We start from the raw sequence: 21,575 nt of genomic DNA, 5'->3' as shown, positions 1-21,575 counted from the left end.
ACAATGTTGATACTTTTAATAAAACACTAAAAATAAATGATTTGATTTGAAATCGTTTATTTCAAAGTACAGGTTCATGTGTTGAAACTTGATAAAGTAATGGTAAACTGTTTTACCAACACCCTAAAATATACATAACTGCGCAAGGGAATTACCCCATTTCAGTATTCGTGATTCTTGTCTTTCAACATTACGATACAATAATTTTTTAACCCCTTCAGCGCTGGGCGAATTCCGCCGCGGTGCTGAAGGGTTCGAGCGCGGGCGGGACCATGACGGAACGGTTCCGTCATGAGCACAGCTCAACCGTGGCTCATGACGGAACCGTTCCGTCATGAGCATGGAAGGGGTTAAATACAGACGTTGACTGTCTGCTCAATGTTTATTATTTACACTTCAAACAATCAGTCACATCATTTATAAACTTCAGAACTAGTATATAGAATTTATTTCAGTAAAATTTATAATGCATGGCTTTGAGCTAGGGGTTTAGTGAAAAGTGAGAATAGCACCAGCTTGGCTGTATGTGGGTAATTAACATTTTAAATTGAACTGTTAAAAGGTACACCTTTGTTCAATGCTCCATGGTCCACGCTTATAGTGTGGTTACATGTGAGAGTTAACAGTAGTTGCTAATGTATGACAGGAGGTCAAATGGAACTATTCTTCATAATGGGTTGGTATACTGTTTTCTTGTTCACCATGTTGAAACTGAAAGTTGTACAAACTGTGACTTGGAAATGGAAAATTGTCAAGCTTAAGTTTCTAACCATGATAAGATTTACAAAAATGTAAACAGCAATAAAATCCAATGAATAATAATGCATACTTTATAGAATACAATTCGGAGAGAGAAAGGGAGTCAAATGGCAAATTTCTACTCTAACTTCACTGAACAAATGTTGTATTTCAAAAATGTACCCATGGTTATAACACTGATTCAGGAGGCCTGGGCAAGATGCCTCCTCAGGGGTATGAAACGGTATATAAAAGCAATTGTAAAAATAAAAATGAGGGTAAGAAGAATTTGTATGTGCAGACCCACAAAATCGTTTTCCTATGCCATGGGGAGCTTTTGGGCTCACTGCTCGTAACAGCAGCCATATAGCAGTGAAAATGGATCCAAATGCACTAAACCAGTTGATGGAAAATTCATTAGCATTTTTCTCATTTATAGTGGTGCATCATAATCATGTGTAGAACACACCTGCATATAGTCCTGTTTGTGTAAACATAAAGTGTTAGAATTGTGAACAGTGCTATTGTATAAAGATGATGTATTTTAGGTTAGTGACTATTGGTAGAAGAGTTAACCTGGAAAATGAATGCAACTAGTAGAAACGCTAACATAAAGAAACTGCGTTGAGAAATTTGACATTACTCATCTACTAAATGTGTTTAATTACAATTCTTTCTATAATTAGGTAAATGTGATATTCAAATGTGATATAGTTATGACACTTCGTAAGTAATATATTTATGAGAATTCGTAATGCTAAAAGTGATACGTTCTTATGTTAACCAAAGCAGTAGCCCTGAAATGCAAGCTCCTGACAACTCTCTCTTCAGAATTAATGTTCTGAATTTCATGTACACTGTGGAAGCTGTTCTTTCTCATGATTTGCATTGTAGGTGGAGAAGTATTCTTTAGGCAAATTAATGTCTTTGTTTTAGCAGTTAGGCAAGGAGAGAAGAAGTTACAATAGTATGACTTGAAGGTGATAAAGGAAAGACGTTGGTTTTACTTGGGAGAAGGCATGGGAATCAAGGACAAATTGTTGCAATGGATGTACATGGAGAACATTGTGGAAAAGTACGCTCATGATTGCACCCATTGCGGAATACATGCAAAGCTGTGCATTATGGGAAAACGACCAGTGGATAAGTGATTGTTGTAATTAGGGAAAGTGCCCACATCTTTTTTGCTTTTGGAGAGGGAGCATCTCAGAACAAGCTCTTTCTTTTGCGATGGTGGCTTTATGCTACTTGGCCCATCTTGATGGTGGAGAGACTTCTTAGGAAGACTCCACGACTGTCACCTTTTTCCTCTTGACTCGAATTGCTTGCCCAGTAATGTAGGGATGCCATCCTCACAACAGTGTAGGGATAGATTTGATGCTTTTCATTCATCAACCCTCAATGTAGAGGAATTTAGACTCTTGCTTCCTAATCATCTGGATCCTCTTTCTTGAACTAATAGTTCTGCTCATGTTTCACCGTCTGAATAAGGTGGGTAGATTTGGCTTTATGCGGTTTTCTTTGTATTTCTAAACCCTCGTGTTGAGGTGTGTTTATGTTAAATTATCTTTGGCTTTGTAATAAATCAAAACAAACCTTTCTGAATTGTCATTTTGTTATTATGTATTTGGAAGTAGTGTTCTAAATTGATGATTTTCTCCACTTTTGCTTAAATACTGCTAAAAAGAACCATCCAAAAGTCTCTTTATAAAATTTAAGAACAAATGTATGGCCCCTCTTCCAGAGTGTTCCTCAAACTGTGGGTTGAAAGCTGATGTTTGGTGGGTCATTAAAGTCAGTACAATAAATAAAGATGTGTTTAACTTGTCAAATTTAGTGGTGATTCAAAGACAAAGGACAAATGTCAGGCTGCTTTATTCTTTTAATATGAGGAAAGGTGTTTATTTTTCTTTCTCTGACTGCACAGTGAGAGGAGTGTCTAAAGTTAATTATGTGACAATGCATAATGTTGTTTTTTGCAATACACAACAAAATGTAAATACCTGTAAATGGACAGTATGCATCCAGCAGTTAGGAAAGCAAACATTAAGCATGTTTTTGTATAGGATCAAAACAAATCAAGACACTTGGTGAGACACAAATGATAAAAATTCACAGAAAGTCGATTTCCACACATTATCATTTGCCTGCTATGTAGTTTTATCAGTAAAACTGTATGTCTGTACTAATTCAGTGGCCATTTCAATCGAAAATATACTGTCTGTAAATGGCAAAGCTATACCACATGAACCACACAATGCTTTAGTTACATTCAACAATCGCCTGCCTCATGCCCATTTTAGGCAGGTGGGTCGCAAACGTTTCTTGTTCTAAAAAAGTGGGTTGGGGATCTAAAATGTTGGGGACCCCTACACTAAACAAAATCAAGCAAATGTTCAAGTCTAACTAACATTTTATTCAAAATGGCTACTGAAACAATAGAGTTTGCATTTAATTCCTGAAAGACTGCCCAGCAACAGATGAGCAACAGATGAGATTAGGCATGCTCCAAGACGATTTCTTTAAATATAATATTAGCGTCCTCTTGGTGGCACTGGAGGAGGATGAAAACTGCTGCTCTGGGGCCTAGAAACCCAAGAAATAAACAATACAATTTAAATTGTAAGGCAATATATATTTGTAAGGATTTGACAGTAAAGGAGATTACAAAACTGATGCACAAACAACAAGATTTCTCAATAAATAAAAGCTATGTTGTCAAATTTAGCACATGCACTTCATTGATTTATATGGTATTGCAAAGATTAACACAGGCAGCATATCAAATTTTAACTACTTTTGCCGAAACATATACAACAAGAGTCAGCATTAGCAGAGACCTTGGGGCCGATTCACAGAACTAACTTAAGACAAAATCCTAAACTTACTACTTTTGGTATTCACAGAAGTTAGGATTTTGTCTTAAGTTTGTCTTAAGACAAACTTAAGACAGACTTAAGACAGACTTAAGACAGACTTAAGACAAAACTTAAGTCTGTCTTAAGTCTGTCTTAAGTCTGTCTTAAGTTTGTCTTAAGACAAACTTAAGACAAAATCCTAACTTCTGTGAATTCCAAAAGTAGTAAGTTTAGGATTTTGTCTTAAGTTGGTTCTGTGAATCGGGCCCCTTAAGTCTCATACATTCCACCTGAGAAAAATGCAAATTGGTCTGAGAATCAGCTATCACACTGAGACAACCAATTGTTACGCACACTCATCATTCAGCAGTGCCTCGAATCTAGGGTCCTCAACTCTACCAACAAGCATTGGCATAGCCAATAGGTCTCCCCTTTGGACCTTATAAGTGGTTAGTTCCAAATAATAATGCCATCATTGGAGCAGGTTTGCTTCCGAACGACAAAAGACACAACATACTAAAAACCCAAGCTTAGGCAAACAAAGTAAACAGTGTGTTTATAAACTAAAAATACTGCGTGTATCGAAATTAAATTTCCTGTTTTTAACTGATGCCACTTTCTGTCCATGACTGTAGCTTTTAAATCAAGCTAGTTTGCATAAATCTGAATAAACTCTTTCATCAGTTGACATAGTTCAACTGAAAATAAGAGGCAGCGACGGGCGGGGACGGGATGGCACGGGTTATTGACGACGGCACCAAAGTAGTTAAAATAACAGGCAGTGACGGGTGGGCAGCACACAGAGCCAGGGAGTAGCACATACAGCCAGGGGGCCAGCACACAGAGCCAGGGCGGAGCACAACGAGCTACAGAGCAGTATATTAACCCAGGTGGAAACATCCACAGAGGCAGAGGGATGTGTTATTATAATGGAGACACGTGACTCGCAATCAATCAATACATTTGTAGAGCGCGCTACTCACCCGTGAGGGTCTCCTCAAGGCGCTAAGGGCGGGGGGGAGAGGGACGGGGGGGAGAGGGACGGCAGCTACTGGTCGAACAGCCATGTCTTGAGGCATCTCCTGAAGGTCAGCAGGTCCTGGGTGTTTCGTAGATGGGCGGGGAGGGTATTCCATGGCTTTGCGGCGAGGTAGGAGAAGGATCTGCCGCCGGTGGTTGTCCGACAGATGCGTTTGACGGTGGCAAGGGCGAGGTCGGCAGAGCGCAGTTGGCGGTTCGGAGTGTAGAAGGACAGTCGTTCGTTGAGGTATGCTGGTCTGGCGTTGTGGAGCGCTTTGTGCGCGTGGGTGAGGAGCCTGAAGGTGATCCTCTTGTTGACCGGGAGCCAATGCAGGTCTCGTAGGTGGGTGGTGATGTGGCTGTGGCGGGGGGAGTCAGAGGACGAGGCGCACGGAGGCGTTCTGTATGCGCTGGAATCTCTTCTGGAGTGCAGCCGTGGTTCATGCGTAGAGTACGTTGCCGTAGTCTAGCCTGCTGCTGACGAGGGCTTGGGTGACTGTTTTCCTGGTTTCGGTTTGCATGAATCTGTAGATTTTTTGGAGCATTCGGAGGGTGTTTAAGCAGGATGAGGAGACGGCGTTGACTTGCTGGGTCATTGTGAGTGTCGAGTCCAGGATGAACCCCAGATTACGTGCGTGGTTTGTGGGTGTCGGGGGAGCTCCCAGCGCTGTAGGCCACCAGGAGTCGTTCATGCGGAGGGGGTGGATCCGAGAATGAGGACCTCCGTCTTATCCAAGTTCAGTTTCAGGCGGCTGGTCTTCATCCATTCTGCGACGGCCTTCATTCCCACTTGGAGGTTGGATTTGGCGATGGCCGGTCTTTGGTGAGGGAGAGTATCAGCTGCGTGTCGTCGGCATACGAGACGATGTTGAGGTGGTGTTGTCTGACGATGTTGGCGAGCGGAGCCATGTGTTAAAGGGGGTTGGGCTGAGGGATGATCCTTGGGGTACGCCGCCGGTAATCATGGTGGCTTCGGAACGGTACGGGGAGGCGGACTCTCTGGGTTCTGCCCATGAGGAAGGAGGTGATCCAGTCCAGGGTTTTGCCCCGGATCCCCGCGTCGTAGAGGTGTGTGCGAAGGGTGTGGTAGCAGACGGTGTCGAAGGTGGCCGAGAGGTCTAGGAGGCTGAGGGCCGCGGTCTCGCCCTTGTCTAGTATGGTCCGGATGTCGTCAGTGGCGGCGTTGAGGGCGGTCTCAGAGCAGTGGTCGCTGCGGAAGTCGGACTGGGAGGAGTCCAATACGTTGTTCTTCTCCAGGAAGAGGGTCAGTTGTCTGTTGGCGGTCCTTTCAATAACTTTAGCCGGGAATGGGAGCAGGGAGATGGCTCGGAAGTTCTTGAGGTCCTTAGGGTCTGCCTTGGGTTTCTTGAGGAGGGCGTTGATTTCAGCGTTTTTCCAGTTCTCTGGGAAGGTGGAGGTCTCGAAGGAGCTGTTGATGATCTTTCGAAGTTGGGGTGCGATGATGGTGCTTGCCTTGTTGAAGATGTGGTGGGGGCAGGGTTCGGAAGGTGAGCCGGAGTGGGTGGTGTTCATGATTTTGGCGGTTTCTTCGTCGTTGACGTTGTTCCAGGAGACCAGAAGGTCGGTGCGTTCGGTGGGTGTAGATTCTGGGGTGTTGGTGTTTGCTGTTTGCGTCTGGGTGTCGAAACTGTTGTAGCGGTCTGTGATCTTGCAGTGGAAGAAGGTAGCCAGGGAGTCGCAGAGTTCTTGTGACGGTGGGATGTCGTTGGAACTGGAGCTGGGGGTGGCGAGTTCTTTTACAATGTTGAAGAGCTCTTTACTGTTGTGTGCGTTGTGGTCTATGCGTTCCTTGAAGGATCTGATGAGCTGGTGGTGTCTGCGTCTGGCGTTCATGAGGGCTGCGTGGTTGTCTGGTGTCTGGTCCTTGCGCCATTGCATCTCGAGTTTTCTGCAGGTATGTTTGGAGTTCTGGAGGTCGTTGTTAAACCAGATGGCTCTGGTGTTGGTGTGTCTGTTGGAGGGTTTCCTGATTGGGGCGAGGGCGTTGACGCAGTCGTCTATCCATACTCTGAGGTTGTTGGCTGCTGCGTTGGTGTCGGAGGACTCGGGGGGAGGGTCTTGGGCGAGATCGGTGGTGAGCTGGTCTTCGGTGACTTTTTCCAGCTGCGGTGTGGGATGCGTTGCAGTTTGTTTCTCGAAAGAAAAGTGGATGCAGTGGTGGTCGGTCCAGTGGAGTACGGTGGTGTAGCTGAAGGTGACATGGTCGCTGATGGAGAAGATGGGGTCGAGCATGTGTCCAGCGGAGTGGGTGGGTGTCGTGACGAGTTGTTTGAGTCCGAGGTTGGCGAGGTTGTCGATCAGTGTTGTAGAGTTGTTGTCGTTGGTGTTCTCAAGGTGGAAGTTCAGTTCTCCGAGGAGGATGTAGTCTGTGGAGACGAGGGCGTGCGTGCTGATGAAGTCGGCGATGGATTCGCTGAACTGTGGTCGGGGGCCCGGGGGTCTGTAGACTAGGGTTCCTCTGAGGGTGGTGTTGTTGTTGACGTGGATCTGGAAGTGTAGGTGTTCGGCCATATTGAGGGCGTCTTCGGTGCTGGATGAGACTCTGATGGTGTCCCTGTGGATGATGGCGAATCCTCCTCCAGGTTTGTTGTTGTTCCAGTCTCTGCGCGTGATCTTGTAGCCATCGGGTATGGCTATGGCTATGTCTGGTGCTGAGGAGGTGTTCATCCAGGTTTCCGTCAAGAAGGCGACGTCCGGGGCGGAGGAGTTTGACGGCGTGCTTGTGGACTGAGCAGGTGTTGAGCAGTATGTAGCTGAGATGGTTTTGGCCCGCAGCGTTGGGATGGGCACGGCGTGCTGGTGTGCGCTGGCTGGAGAAGCTGCAGCAACGGCAGGGGAAGGGTCCGTGGGTGCTCTTCGGGGATGCCTGGAAGCAGGTGGAGTTTCGGCCATCGTTGAGTGCGTGGAGGGGGTTTGCGTCGTAGCGGCGTCGGGCCTTTGTGGAGTTCGCGGGGGGTCTAGCGCTGGGTGCGGTCCAGGTGCGGACGGGCGCAGACGGGCTTGTCTTAGGCACGCCATTGGTGCGACCGTGCAGCGGTCTGCATATGTAGGGGAGGGGGAGGGAGGAGCAGCTGGGAGGCGGGAGCGGGGCCGAGGGGGAGGGTTATCGTCGGGTGGCAATGGCGGGAAAAAGACTGGTACAGCGGAGCAGGAATGGGGGCAAGAACGGGTAAAAAAAAAAAGAACAGTGAAAAAGAAAACACAGTGGTCAGAGCGATAAGGAGAAAAATCAGGGTAGAGAAAGCAGGAAAAGCAACAAAAACACAACTTCCAGAAACGGAATCGAGGGCAGCCTCGAACCCTGCGTGGAGGTGCTGGCTAGCTTCAAGGTGAAGCTGAGCACCGCGGAACTGCCGGGGAGAGTGATGTCCTGGGACTGAGGTCTTGGACTCACGCTTGCTCCCCCGCAGCGGTCTGCATATGTAGAGGAGGGGGGAGGGAGGAGCAGCTGGGGGGAGGGAGGAGCAGCTGGGAGGCGGGAGCCGGGTGGAGGGGGAGGGTTATCGTCAGGTGGCAACGGCGGAAAAAAGACTGTGGTACAGCGGAGCAGGAATGGGGGCAAGAACAGGTAAAAAATAAACAGTGAAAAAGAAAACACAGTGGTCAGAGCGATAAAGAGAAAAATCAGGGCAGAGAAAGCGGGAAAAGCAACAAAAACACAACTATCTGAAACGGGATTGAGGGCGGCCTCGAACCCTGCGTGGAGGTGCTGGCTGGCTTCAAGGCGAAGCTGAGCACTGCGGAGCTGCCAGGGAGAGTGAGGTCCTGGGACCTGCTGGGCCCCTGGAAAGGGGGGGGGGGCACCCCAGGTAATGGCTACAGCAGAGCTCTCCCCCATGCACTTCCTCGTGGGCGGGTGGCAATCAGCTCCTGTAAGGGCGGGGGGATCCAGCTGGGTAAGTAAATGATGTAACATATCAGTAACTCGGGGAGGTGATCTCAGCTGTTGGACTTCGCTGCCTGGGAAGAGGCCAGGGAAGTTCAGTCTTTTCCCAGCATGAGGGCGGGAGACAGAGGGAAGGGACGGAGCCAACTCGAGGGGAGGAGGCTTAGACCGCATCAGCGAAAACACGGGGTAGCCCTCAGAAAGGTGTGAAGTTGTGACTGTAAACAGACGTGCTGTGAAAGCATCAGGGACTCGCATTAACTTTCCAGAAGAGTATCCAACAGCTGAGGGGCCAGGCCGGGGGCCAGCGCTATAAACCGCAGTACAAACAAGATAAATGCTAATTTAAAAAACGACTTAAAGCTATGTGTACAATATAGTTAATTTAGTGCATGCTGCAGACTGAAACACATGATGTAAATCTGCAGTTTTGGGTATACATAGCACTATATATCGCAGGAAGTATTCCCAATTTATTGACATATTTAGGATCTGAGACACAGGGTGGAAAGTGAATTTACCAGGATCACACATTTTGTCAATTCAGCTATCAGTCCAACGTTTTCTCCAGTGTCAACCTGCTTCCGTTCTGCGCACAAGCCCATTACAGCATTTTCCCCCCACAGTTGCTGCATGGAATGTCACGACATTACCAATCTGTAGGTCTTGTTATTTTTGTAATGAGATGTTTCTGAGCTGTGCTCGGGAAAACGGAACGCAATGGCGGTGTAGTAGCTCGCCGTCAAGTCTAGGGTTAATAGGATGAGAAGGTAAACTATTTCAAAGTGGGGTAAGTGTGCCTAAAGAAACTAACAAGCAAAAAAAAATAAAAACAGGCCCACAAAGCGTTTCCCTTGCGGGAGCGAGCCAAGGGCACCATCTGTTTGCAAGTTAATTACAAACAGATGGTTTCAAGCTCGCTCCCGCAAGAGAATCGCCAAACGTGCACGCGTTGCCATTGAAAGCAATGTAACGCGTGCAAGTTTTTGGCCAAAAAAGCGAGTCGATTACAAGAGGTCCCCTCCTATGCAACGCATGCACGCTGCGTAGGCAAGACCTAAAAAGGGCAGTAGAATACCAAAGTTTACAGTAGTCTACCATCCAACAACCATATTCTTCTTTCTACTGTTTAGTGAGACTGAGTCCCTTTTACTGTTGTGTTCAACTGGTGTCACTATAACCTTATTGTGCAAGCACAGGCCACCCTGATCTCAAAAGGAGTTGATCATCCCTGTCCCCCGTATGCGACAGAGAAGAAACAGGAGCTGGAAGGTAAGTCATAGAAGAGCATGTGTCTACGGCTAAAAAGCTGTGCCCGTTTTACAGAGGAGGGGGCACCTGACCACAACCCCCAGCAGCCTTCGCAGACGCCGCAACACTTTTCCTGCACCCGGAGGCGCAAATAAGCAGCACTTGGGCCCCGCAGCACGGGAGCCCATTTTACAGAGGAGGGAGCACCGGACCACAACCCCCAGCAGCTTTCGCGGCCGCCGCAGAACTTTTCTGACACCCGAAGGCACATATAAGCAGCACTTGGGCCCGCAGCGCGGGAACCCGTTTTACAGGGGAGGGGGCACGGGACCATAACCCACAGCAGCCTTCGTGGCTGCCGCAGCACTTTTCCAGAGTCCGGAGGTGCATGTAAGCAGCACAAGGGCCCCGCAGCGTGGGACTCGCGCGTGCCAAGGGCGGGCCCGTCCTTGCCAGGGAGAGGCAGGGCAGGGCCATCCCCCTTTCATCTGGCTTCAGGACTGCGCTGTTGACTTGCACCTGTTCTTCTGTGCTCATTCCCTTGTCTTTTTTATGTATAGGCCCTATGCAGAGACCAGCTGAGACCTCACTGTCTGTATCCTATTTGGGACTGCCCATCAACGCCACCTGATTGCTGCCAAGATACTGTTTTGAATTTTGCAAGCGATTTGAGCACGAGTTACTTGATTTTTGCCCATTTCTGCTGATAGAAACCACGTTTGCGGCTCTCTGGGATGGGGAAGAGGAAAATCATGGAGGGAAACGGTGGTGGTGGTGGCAATGGCCAGGTCGAGAAAGGTAAAAAGGCCAGGAAGACACTGAAACATGCAGGCAACAACTGTGTTCTCGACCGAATTGACACCCTTATTAGCGAGTGCAAAGGCATTTTAGTAGACAAGCCAGCTGTGCGCACCACTCCTGGCCAACTCCCTCTCCAAACTACCAGACCAAGCCGCTCACCTAACATCCCAGCAATGTTTCAAAAATCTCCCCTCAAGGGGGCCCTCCTACCCAATCAGGAGGCACTACTAGACACAGCGAGGGTCTGCCAACCCCCCCATTAACTCCCAAAACTTTCCTGGTATTAACACCAAGAAGCTTGAACCCACTATCCCCTGTGCAAACAGGTTTTCGCCCCTGCTGGACCTGTCTGATGACCACAGGGAAGACACACCTCAGTCTCCTCTTGCATCTACCGCAGTGATCAGATTAACATCCAATCTGGAACCCCAGGATACGCACCAACTTATTAACATGCTTAGATCGGAAATAGGGACTATGAGATCCAAGATTGAAGGCCTCACTACTCTGGTCAAATTAATATTGAAAAACAACTCACCTCGCCCACATCATGCTAATTTTGTGTCAGGACCCTACTCACAGCCTTGTCATAATCACTATTCGACATACGAGGCAGCCACCCTTGGTAGGGGTACCATCGCCCATGGTCCTATCCTGCTCCCCCTGCCGTCCCGATTCACAAACAAGCCCCATCTTTTCCTACTGCTCAGCATTTAAATAATCCTAATATTAACCCCCACAATGGCCCTCATAACATAGTGGACGCGCAGGATCTTCTAATTAACACTAGACCCACCTCTTTATCCCAGGCCCAGCATCTTTCATGCAGTGGCCAACGTCAGCCGATCCATCCGGGCACCTCCCACTTGCCACACGTCCCGAAGATCTATATGGTCAATGTTCCTAAGCTTGATACAAAGAATGGCTATGAGAGTGAAGATTCCTTGACCAACAAAGTAATTCACTGGATTTGCCATGTCAGGGGCTGTCGCTCAGTAATTCAAGACAATGTAATCAGGGCTCGGAAATGCACTTCTCAAGCTCAACCACTTGATTGCATGGAGCTTACCTTGAAAGGGGTTGATCTGGCAGAAAACCTCCTTGCCCTGGAATTACGAGCTTGTCCCCCTGAAACCTCCCCAATTCAGTTCAGAAGCTTCTCAACTGTTATCCAGAGTAGGCAACCTGCCCCCCAACCATTTATTCCTGGAGGCACCTCATTGGAGGCAAATGACTGACAACAGAGCGAGCCTCTGAGGCACCTCGGATTCCACACTACCCCTGAAAATCACATGGTTAGACTCTACAGCATCCTGGGCCCGTACACCATACCTGATTCAAAGAAAGACAGTCACTGGGGGGAAGCAGGATTAAGTAGCTCCTCTACTAACATTCGGGAGTGCCACTTTTCACACTGAAAAGGAAAACAGTCTTTGGGGAGAGAATGAACCCCCTTGTGCACACTGTTCATCTGATATATTTGGTGGGAGACATTGCATACATTTCTTAAGCCTGAAGAAGGTGGTGATCTAATTATACCACCGAAACGCGTCGCTTTGGTTAAGAAAAGCACCCAAGCAACACCTGGTCTGAATAGTAAAGAATTTAAAAAAAGGAGGAACGTGATCAAATATCAGTCAGGGTCACTAAAAATACCCGGTTACAAACTTGGAGTGCTTACTTAATTCAATTGGTTGTTGAAACGGTTTTAATAAAATAAAATAGTTGGGTAGAGCTCTGCTTGATGGTGAAATCACAAGAGATGAGATCTCTAAAGCTATTACTGCTCTGCCTTATCATAAAGCTCCTGGGGAAGATGGCTTCCCTGCTGAATTTTATAGATGGGCAGGTCATAGTATGATTGATACGTTACATGCTGCATTTCTTGAGGCTGATAAAGAATCATCAATGGGCCCTCTCTCTAATAAAGCAATTATAGCTGTACTACCTAAACCTGGCAAAGACCCTCTTTTGTGCGGTAGCTATCATCCCATTTCTTTATTAAATTGTGATATTAAAATCTTGGCTAGCATCTTGGCGTCTCGACTCCGCAAAGTACTGCCTTCTTTAATACATTTCACTCAACAAGGTTTTGTACCAGGGCGTTCTTCTCGGAACCATCTCCGCACCCTGGCCCACACCTTGTGGTCTGCTAAACATCTTTCAGAAGATACCATGGCCCTTTCGCTTGATGCAGAAAAAGCGTTTGACCGCATTGAGTGGGAATACCTTTTTACTATTATGCATAGATTTGGTTTGGGTGATCAATTCATCAATAAAGTGCGTTTATTAAATGACAACCCCTCAGCTCAGGTTAATTGCGGGGTTTTTTTGTCCAATGCATTTCCAATTCGGAGGGGAACACGTCAGGGTTGTCCATTGTCCTCCCTTCTTTTTCTTTTAGCTATGGAACCACTTGCTGCTGCTATCCGTCAATCTGATGATATTATAGGTGTGCCTCTCCCAATTGGACATTCTAAAATCTATTTATATGCAGATGATATTCTTCTTACTCTTACTAATCTTCCTCGATCTCTACCATCCCTTCTTCAAATTATTAATGATTTCTCCTCCTTTTCGGGTTATAAGATAAATTGGGACAAAAGTGAAGCATTACCCATTTCAAATGGCACTACAAGGGCAGTGATTCATGGATTCCCTTTTCATTGGCAGTCCTCACATCTTAAATATCTAGGAATTTTGGTCAACAAAGGTTTGGAAGATATGGTTGCAGATAACTTAGCTCCTTTACTTTCTCAAATGCAGAGGGATTTTGATAAGTGGAAAGCTCTGGGTTTATCTCTTTGGGCTATCAAAATGGTCACCCTTCCTCGTTTCATCTATGTTTTAGGTATGCTTCCCCTCCAGATTCCTTTAGCTACCCTTAGATTAATAGATTCTAAGATTAATATTTTTATATGGGGCTCAGCTAAACCACGTCTTGCTATAACAAAATTAAAGGCCCATCAGTTATGTGGAGGTATGGGTCTTCCATCCATTGAACACTATTCCCTTGCTCTACACATCTCCCAATTTTCTTATTTTTTGCCAGGAACTAAAGATGTCCCACAATGGGTTTCCATCGAGCGTCATCTTTTATCCAAGAACTCAGATCTTTCTCTTTTATATGGTAGTGGCACTAGTTCTTCTGATCCCAAGAATCCGATCTTATCAGTCATGCACAAATCTTGGCAAAGGGGGCATCGTATACTAGGCTCAAACGCGCGTATTCATGTTAAGGCTCCTCTTTGGAACAATTCAGCTATCCGTATCAATGGTTGCACTTTATCCTGGCCTTTATGGCAAGCAGCTGGTATTTACTCCCTCTTCTTCATGATGGAAATTTTAAATCCTTTTCTCAATTATGTGAGGAATTTAATCTTCCTATACAACACTCCTCTAGATACTCTCAACTTCAACAATGTCTGAGGAAACACTTGGGATCTCCCCCTTGGGTGTTGCAGGTGTCCCCAATACTATCTTACCTAAATCTGTGGGGAAAGTTTAGAGGAGTGACCTCTGGTCTTTATAAAACCTTTATGTCTCCTTTATTTTCACAATCTCTTTTGTATGCTCTTCAAAATAAATGGCAATCTTGTTTATCTATTTCATATACAGGTTCTGAATGTGACAAGATACTGGAGGGATTACATAAAGGCATTCGTGAAGCAAGGCTTAAATTTTGTATATTTAAAATCCTTCCTGAATGGCACTGGTCATCAACTAAGTTACATAAAGCTGGATTGCTTTCACACACTAATTGCTGGAGATGTTCCACCTCTGGTTGTGACATAGTTCATATCATTTGCGATTGCCCAGCAACAAGGTCCTTTTGGTCCTTTGTTGGCAAGACTTTACATTCCACAATGCCATTATCTTTACCATTTACACCTGCCACAATCCTTCTACATGATTTTTGACACTTTCCAAAACTTTCTAAATCACAAATACGTTTACTACACACTGCATTGGCTACAGCTAAAATCTGTATTTTGCATAATTAGAAGTCTCCTTCTCCACACTCTCAGGAAGAATGGCTGGTGGCAATGATGCAAACGGCCATACATGAGCGCACAATTTATAACCTTCAAGATCAAGTTGATGTATTTCTCCAGACCTGGTCTTCTTTTTTAAAAACTGAAATTAATACTGATGCCAACTCCACTCTCTCTCCTAATGCAAACACTTGAATTAACTAATTCATTATTGTATATTTTGTGTATTTCTTTTCTTTTTTCCTTTCCTTTATCCTTCATCAATTTCTTTCCCCCACTCCCGTCCTCCTTCTCCTCTCTCCCTTCCTCTGGCTCTATTATCTCTCACTGTTCTCTTATTCTCTTCTTTACAGTTTATCTCTTTTCTCTTCTTTTCTTCTTTCTTCCACTTTTCATATCAATTTTCTCCTCTTTTAAAAAAACCATTTTTGTGCTCTGATCTAATTATTTTAATTATCTTGTACAAAGTCATTTTCTTTTTTATATTTATATTTATTCATATTTTATATATTAGAATATGTATAATATCAAGTTCTTATTCATGTTCTTTATACCATATATCTACTCACTTATTTATTCATTTTAATATTTATATATAATATGATTTCTTATTTATTCGTTCATATTGATCATCAACATATGTATTTAATATTATCAATAATTCATTGTTTTATTATTTCTATGTTACTCTGTATTTCATGATAAAATTCAATAAAAAATTTCAACACAAAAAAAGGAAAAGAACAAAAAATAAATAAAAAAATAAAAATAAGTGATATATTCTCCCGTATTGTACAAGAAATATATTTTTATCGTGTGTATTTTGATGATTAATATGTTTTTAATACTTTTGTATATTCATTGAATCTATAAGGATCCTAAAAATAATAAATATATAGAATTTATATTATGTTTTTGGTCTCTATTTGGTGCTAATGAATGGGAGGTTGAATGATGGTCCAGAGTGATCTTGGTATGTTATAAAAAAAGAGCCCAAAGGGAGTGTTCTTTTTGACAGAAGTGGCTGGTCATCAATACCTTAAAAACTAAGTTTATGGCATTTAACCCACACAAGTCCTACAGACGCAATCCTTTGCTGGGTGGGATATCCCTGGAAAAAGAGTTGGTACCTTTTATTATCTCGGCGTCCGACTGACAAAATGTCATGGAAGCCCCACTTAGCAAAAATGCTGATGGGGCACAAACAAGTGGACGGAGCACTCAGGAAAGAACATCGCTCCTCCTATAGTAGGCGGGTTGCCCCAGCCCTCTTGGTTTACGATGCCAAAGCGGTTAGCACAGCTCTTTATGGAGCTGAGCTGTGGGAATTCGACAAGGTTGATGATCTCTGCAGATCCGAGTATAAGTTCCTCAGGGACCTGGTGTCGTTGCCTCAAAACGTTCTCTTCACACCTCTAATGCTCGACATGGGCAGGCGGTCGATCGGCGACACAGCTAGGCTGCGCCCATTGCTCTTTTGAGTTTGCATTAGGCGGACCCCCGAGCTTTCTAACTACGCCGAAGCCCTTACAGAGGTCACACGGATAGACACTGATCACAAAATAGGATGGATTTCAGACGTCAGGAAAATGTTGTCAGCCCTGGGGGTCCTAGCAAATTGGGATAGGCAGGACCCACCAAGCAATGATGAGCTCAAACATTTGTACTAGGAATGGGTGGATCACCAGGAAACCTTCAAATCCAATGTGGGTTGACTAACAGCAGAATTTTATTTACATAAGCAGACTAGATGCCTAGAGCCCTTTTTAGACATAATTCAGGTCCCGAGGGACAGGATGCTGTACATCCACTTCAGGTTCGGCACACTCCCTGTCTGCGAGACAACTGCAAAGTGGCACTCATCCAAACAGACACCAAAGGATTGCCCATGTTTCAGGGCCCCGATGGAAAGTGTTGCACACGTTATGTTTGCTTGCTGGGCATATAACGCCCCGAGGTCCAAGTGGCTAAAACCAATCTGCCGACAACTGGGCACATGGGACCATCGGGTTGCCCTGCGCATTCTCAGGTCTGATTCCAGACCTCTTTTCACGTGCTGCGTGGCTAGCCATGCATGGCTAATTAGATGAAAAGCCCCTACTGAATGAAGCTGAGATGAAACTGCCGCAGGGTTCTAAGGCCGCCCAGTTATGCATCAAAACTACATTTTATGCACATGCACTTTATATCTTAACTCTCCCTGTTGTCATCTTAAGGAGGGCTTAAACTATTCTAATTAGGTCTGTTTGGGGGTTGCAAACTGAGCCCATGATAAGGCTTTTATCAAGATGGATTGTCATGCTGCTCCTTTCCCATTTCCTTTACTGTATTTTTCGCATGTTTTTATTGATGAATTGCATATTATCTTTAAACTAGTAGATCTTGGCAACTGCACCTCTCATAGAGGGTGCAACAGTGTATCGCCATGGATTGCCTGGGTATACCACTTTTTACCATGTTGCTGTATTATATGTTTATTTTCTATTCCTTTTCTAAAATGTCTTCTATAGCTTTTATGACACTAGTCGTCGAAATACAGCTTATACAACAAACAAGCTGTGAGCCTGTAGGGCCAGTCAGAGCGAGCATGCACTGTAAGCCCTCTTCCTTCATCTTCCCCCGCCCAGCACCAGAGCTACGCAGCAACAGAACAATAAATGGAAACAAGGTTGATGAAGACAATGTGTGGTGGGCACCGTGGTCAGATCCGATGGTCTCTCACCATACTTCACTGTTGAACAAGCGCACCGGTCGTTCAACAAGATGAAAGCAGAACGTCGGAAACGAGGTACACAATACATGATGATCTTCCCAACAAAGTCGAAAGTGATGTTGGGAAGGAAAATCCTAGTTCTTCGGCTCTTAGGAGGAGAAGTGGAAGTGGCTGGAAGACTGGAGAGTGGTGGAGTGCCGAGGAGGCAGAAAGACGTGCTCATAGTCTAAGGAAATGGCGGCCACAGAGATGGAGGCAGGTAGGGGTGAGTCAATGGGAGAGAGTGCAGGTGAGGCCAGAGTTGTGGAGCCCGTACCACCCCGATGAGCTAGGGGTATTTAAGGAGGTGGGTGAAGGTGCCCACCAAAAGCAACACTGAGACATGATCCGGAACCCAACTGATCTTTCGAGACGCTCTTTCATTGAGCCACAGGAGGGTGAGAATGGAACACTAAAGTTTGAATACAGGTTTGATGGAGGGGAAGTATGGGCGACAAACACCTAAAGCAGTGGGGGTGGAAAATAGTTTTAAATGTGTCATATGACGCAGTGGGGTGGGGGAATTTTCCAAGGGATGGGTTCAACTGACACAACACACATGCTAGAAAAGATGGCAGAAGGCTTTATGGTGACCAAGGACATACCCACACAGGTATAGGTGGGGGCTAAACCTTCTATCCCAGAATGTCAATGGGCTGGGGATTAAGGCGAAGAGAGGGGTGGTAGTAAAATTCTTGAACAGACAGGACTCCAACGTTGTACTACTGCAGGAGACATACCAGGCCGGGATGGACTGTAAGTTCCTAAGGAAGTGTAGGTATAAAGTTCTGGCGCAATCTGTCAAAATTTCAATTTTTTAAATTTCTTCAAATTAGAGATTTTATAAATCGGAACAATTTATCAGCTGTATCTAATATAGTAGTCGAGGCTGTTAGGCGTCAGGAGAAGATCGGGGTGCTATATAGGATATTGTTATCCTATAGAGTAGGTGATTTAGGAAAATATAATGCTAAATGGTCTACGATATTGGGGGTAGATAATGTATGTATAGAGGACACCATTGGGAGATCTAAGGAGGTTTTACTCTGCGAATTTGAAAGTGCAATTCTTCAAAACTGTTTTTAATTTGTATTATACGCCTGCACGTATGTCTAAATGGGGGGGAGGGTATGATGGCAAATGTTTTCGGTGTGGGGCGGATACTGCGGATAGTTTGCATGTTTTTTTCAGTTGCTCCAAACTATCAACATATATTATGGGAATTGAGAAGTTTATGTCTATGATAATGGAGACTCCTATGTGTATCACCCCCGCCATTATGCTTTTGGTAATTGGTTCTGGTCTTGACAAGGGGACTCCTTTGTATTAACATCAACATTTTATTTTTATTGCTATGACGGTTGATCAGTTGTGTACTGCAGCCGAGTGGCTACAATCTGAAACTCCTCTTTTTGAACGCTGGCGGGCAAAAATGTACAACTTATTTCATTTAGAGTGGAGTTTATACTCTGTAAAAGGGGCTAAGAAACGTAAGATTGGACTTGGCATTTGGGGTGTTTTCAGTGATCATATGAATTCATGAATTATAAAAAGTGTAATATACTTTATATTTGTGTTACTGTGGCACAAAAATAAATAAAAAAAATAAAATAAAAAAAAAGACGAGTTCCTTTTCAAGATCGTCCCTGACACTGAAAGGTACACCTCTCAGCTTGTGCTTAACAGGAAGTGCTCCGTCTTTCACAATGATCCTGTGTTTGAACCCCCATACCATTCCCAAACCATCACCAAAAACAGATGGAAATCTTTCCTTCCATTTACATTACTGGTGCTCCTCTGTCACAACAAGAACTTTTTCTTTTGAACCTGGCTTTAGAATCATGCCGATCAATCCTTGATGGTACCAGCCTAGAATGTTCAACCCCTTAATAGCAACATAGACTTTGCCTCTAATCTTTCTTCCCTTGAAAATTAACACTTCTTCAATGTACCCTAAGATTTCGATTCTTCGTCCCTCATACGAAACAGGGGAGCGATCAGGAGGTACGAGAGGTCTGTCTCCCCATGTTTAACAGAACAGTTTTTGCGTTATCATTGTGATTCTGGGGCTAAAATCGACTAGTAAATTTAAAGGTTTATCACCAACATAGATCTCAACAATAGGATCGACACAGTTAGTTGGATCTCCTTCAACTAGTTCAGAATCATGTACATCAGTAACCACTGAAACCACGTCCGAGTCAGACTCATGATCAGATTCTAACACACACGCAACATTTTTTTTCGATTTTTCATTTTTAGGCATACCTTAGCAAAGTGCCCTATTTTTTTACAATAATTGCAAACAGCATTGGCACCTGGACACTTCCCACCCTTCTGATGAGGTGGATTAACACAACGATAACACATTTGTGTAGTGTTGGAATAGTCCGACAATTTTTTTTCCCACAGAGTGGTTTTTCCCTGTAGTATTCTTAGGAGAAGAATAACGAAAATCGATTTGTTTACCCTTAGTGTTAGCTATAACAACATTTACAGAATCAAGAGTTTTGTCTTCTAATTCCTTCAGCGAAATTTGGGAAGTTTCAATACTTTTAGCAATTTTGATAGTTTCATCTAGAGTAGGATTACTAAGAGACAACAACTTCTGACGGATGTGTTAGTCCTTGCACTGACATACAAATTGGTCTCTGATTAACTTATCTGTAAATGCTTCGAATTGACAAACAGAGGCAGTCTGCGGAGCACAGAAATGTATGCGTCTACATCTTCTCCTTCACCTTGATGTCTCTTAAAAGAAATTGTGACGTAAGACCATGAGACTCGGTTGTTTATCGAATGTTATTTTAAGTTTTGTTATAGTGTCTTGATAGTCGTCAATGTTATCCTCTGGAAGGTGAGGAATTTCAGGAAGGTGCTTAAAGATAGACCTACCCTCAAACCCCAAGAAATGGAGAAGTAGACATTTTTTTACGCTCACTGCTGAATCTGGAAGCACCAATTGCTCCGTAAGCATCAAACCAAACCTCCCATCGAACAGGAGGTTCTCCTGGAGATTCCAGGAATAAATGAGGAAGAGCAACAGATTGCATTGTCAAGAAGAGAACAAAACTAAATAAATAAAGAAATAGGATGTAGCAAAAATGGAAAAGATAAGAGAAAACAGCAAATAACAGACCATAGAGTAAACCTCAAATATAATGGTCGAATTGGTTGCGAATCACCGCATTGGGATCCGCATGTGTGAACCTCAAATACAATGTGCAAATAACAGTTTGTAAAACAATGCCAAGAACATACAAAAAAATGAAGAGTATGTAACTGTATCTAAAAACAAAGGTGTGCCAATCACCGTGACTGGCTCGGCATGAGACACAGAATGTAATTGTATTGGTGTGTGGATCACCGTAATAGGATCCACAGTAGTATGCAAATGTAGAGTATAGCACTTCCCTGCACTTTGATCTGATGAAAACACGGGAGAAATGTTGTAGATTTTGATGAGTTTATTGATGAACAGCTACACGGCAGACAGGAGACATAGGAAGATCTGCAACCAGCTTCAACCGCCCTCCAAGCCTTTTGAATAAGGCAAAACCCAACAACAAGGCAACCAGGCAACAGTAGAATATTCTGATAAGCATTAGAACATTAGGCTGCAGCATAAGGCCACAGCATGAAGAAAGCTAAGGGAGAGAATACAACAATGTTCATTCTAGATGGCTTTTTGTTAAGTTCATGAGAGATGTCACATCCAAATCTACTATTGAAGTTTTGGAGAAAATATTTTTTGAAGAGGGGATGCCCACACGTTATTGACTGATAACGAGATGCAGCTAACTTCGGGTGGAGTCAAACATTTTTGCACCTCTCTTTATAATCCCATGGGCAATGGAATGGTGAAGAGAGCTAACAGGTTGGTAAAAATGATGGTCCAACTTGCGTTGGCTAATGGACAAGCTGCCAAATGCATTGTGGAGGAGATGTTGAGGGCATACCGTACTTCCATTCACAGTGTCACCCACAAGTCTCCTTTCCAGCTTATGAGAGGGTGTCTTCCAGGTTCGAGGTTGGTTCCTGCTTGGTTAAAGGAGTGGGTATGTTCTGGAGGTGAGCAGGTACATGATTTTGTTTCTTCCAAATTCAAAGTTGGTGATTGGGTCAAACGGAGACCAGGCAGGGTGAAGGGTGGTTTGAGCAAGTTTAAAGGACCTTTTCGTGTTGAGAAGGTTGGTAAATGTTTTGTGGTCATTGAAGGCGGTGAATGGTGGAATTTGTGCAGAGTGGCTTTG

General features: G+C 44.5%; 1 protein-coding gene across 7 annotated transcripts in view; it reads right to left on the bottom strand.

The window, feature by feature from the left end:
* Positions 1 to 433: 433 nt before the first annotated feature.
* The window catches only part of PIK3AP1 (phosphoinositide-3-kinase adaptor protein 1), a 1,621,635-nt gene continuing 1,600,493 nt past the window's right edge, over positions 434 to 21,575 (bottom strand). For 4 of the 7 annotated variants that reach the window (XM_085603661.1, XM_085603660.1, XM_085603662.1 and 1 more), the window contains exon 18: positions 434 to 3,324. In XM_085603661.1, coding sequence (XP_085459787.1) covers positions 3,273 to 3,324 — 52 coding nt within the window. In that variant the 3' untranslated portion in view covers positions 434 to 3,272. The remainder of the gene's footprint in view (positions 3,325 to 21,575) is intronic. The other 3 variants (XM_085603665.1, XM_085603664.1, XM_085603667.1) reach the window with 1 other exon arrangement.

The sequence above is a fragment of the Triturus cristatus genome, chromosome 1_2, assembly GCF_964204655.1.
Source record: "Triturus cristatus chromosome 1_2, aTriCri1.1, whole genome shotgun sequence".
Lineage (NCBI taxonomy): Eukaryota > Metazoa > Chordata > Amphibia > Caudata > Salamandridae > Triturus > Triturus cristatus.
This window is presented reverse-complemented; position numbering and strand designations above follow the sequence as displayed.